Source organism: Tupaia chinensis, unplaced genomic scaffold (assembly GCF_000334495.1).
Source record: "Tupaia chinensis unplaced genomic scaffold, TupChi_1.0 Scaffold138665_1, whole genome shotgun sequence".
NCBI lineage: Eukaryota > Metazoa > Chordata > Mammalia > Scandentia > Tupaiidae > Tupaia > Tupaia belangeri.
This window is the reverse complement of record NW_006198557.1, coordinates 139,307-140,344: the sequence shown is the minus strand read 5'-3', so window position 1 is coordinate 140,344 and position 1,038 is coordinate 139,307. Positions and strand designations below refer to the sequence as shown.

General features: G+C 68.5%; 1 protein-coding gene across 1 annotated transcript in view; it reads right to left on the bottom strand.

Annotated features, from left to right (window-relative positions):
• The window catches only part of EPOR (erythropoietin receptor), a 9,754-nt gene extending 8,722 nt beyond the window's left edge, over positions 1–1,032 (bottom strand). Inside the window, exons 1-2 of the mRNA XM_027765554.1 lie at positions 831–1,032; positions 41–127 (exon numbers count right to left, since the gene is read on the bottom strand). Of these exons, the coding sequence (XP_027621355.1) occupies positions 41–127; positions 831–945 (202 nt within the window). The 5' untranslated portion in view covers positions 946–1,032. The remainder of the gene's footprint in view (positions 1–40; positions 128–830) is intronic.
• Positions 1,033–1,038: the final 6 nt, after the last annotated feature.

Genomic DNA, 1,038 nt, shown 5'->3' with positions numbered 1-1,038 from the left:
CGCCCAGACCCCGCCTGGGCCCCCCCCGCCGCCAGCAGCGCGGCTGGTGGAGAGGGGCGGCGGGAGGGGATCAGGGCAGCGGAGCCGGGTCCTCCAGCCACAGCCTCTTCCTCCTCCCTCCCGCCGCCTGTGCGCACCCGATAAGAAAAAAGCTCCGCCCTCCCGCTGTCCCAGCTGGCCCCCTCTAGGGGTCTACAGACCTGGTGCACCCCGAACTCCTAAGCGCAGGCTGCACGCCTTACTGTCCCCGCCACTACCCCCCCCCGCCACTACGCACCAGCGCGCGCCCACCCCACAGCGGGTTGGGCTATGCACCGCGTTCGAGACCTCGGCCGCCCGCTGTCCGCGCCCCCAGCCCAGGGAGCGCGAGTGGAGGAGGCGAGCCCCCTATCTGCCCTGGCAGGCTCCTGGCTGCCTGATAGCGCCAACCGTGCCCCCAGCCTCCCTCCCTCCGCCCTGCAAGGCTAGGGATCTGGGGCCCCGCACGCCAACCGTGTTTACAGTGCCTTGCAGCCCGGCCCCTCTGACTCGGTCCGGGCTTTAACCTCCCTCCCCAACTGAGAGTCCCCTTGGTCCCCCCTCCTCGGGGACTCAGATTGTAGGGCCTAGATCCCCCGTTTGGATTTAGCGAGTCCAGGACTCCCTGGAACCTAATGTTCCTCTCTGACGTTTCCCCCAGTATGGGACCGCGACCCTGGCACACCTCGCCACAGGACCCAGTCTGGGGTTGTTTGGGACCCAGGAGCCAGTCTGAAAGTGCAGAACTCATCGAGGTCCCCAAGACCCCAGGCTGGAAGTTCAGGTCCCCACGTCCACACAGGCATCCTTACCTTTGCTTTCAAACTTGGGGTCCGGGATGTTGGGTGGGGGGGCCCAGGCGGCTCCAGCGAGCAGGAGACAGAGAGAGCCGACTTGGGGCCAGAGGGGCGCCCCGAGGTGGTCCATGACACACCCCCGCCTGGGCGGGGGGAGGCCAGGACTCCTGCCCCTCGGTCCCCAGCCCCGGGCGCAGTCCGCAGCTGACTCCACCGCACACAG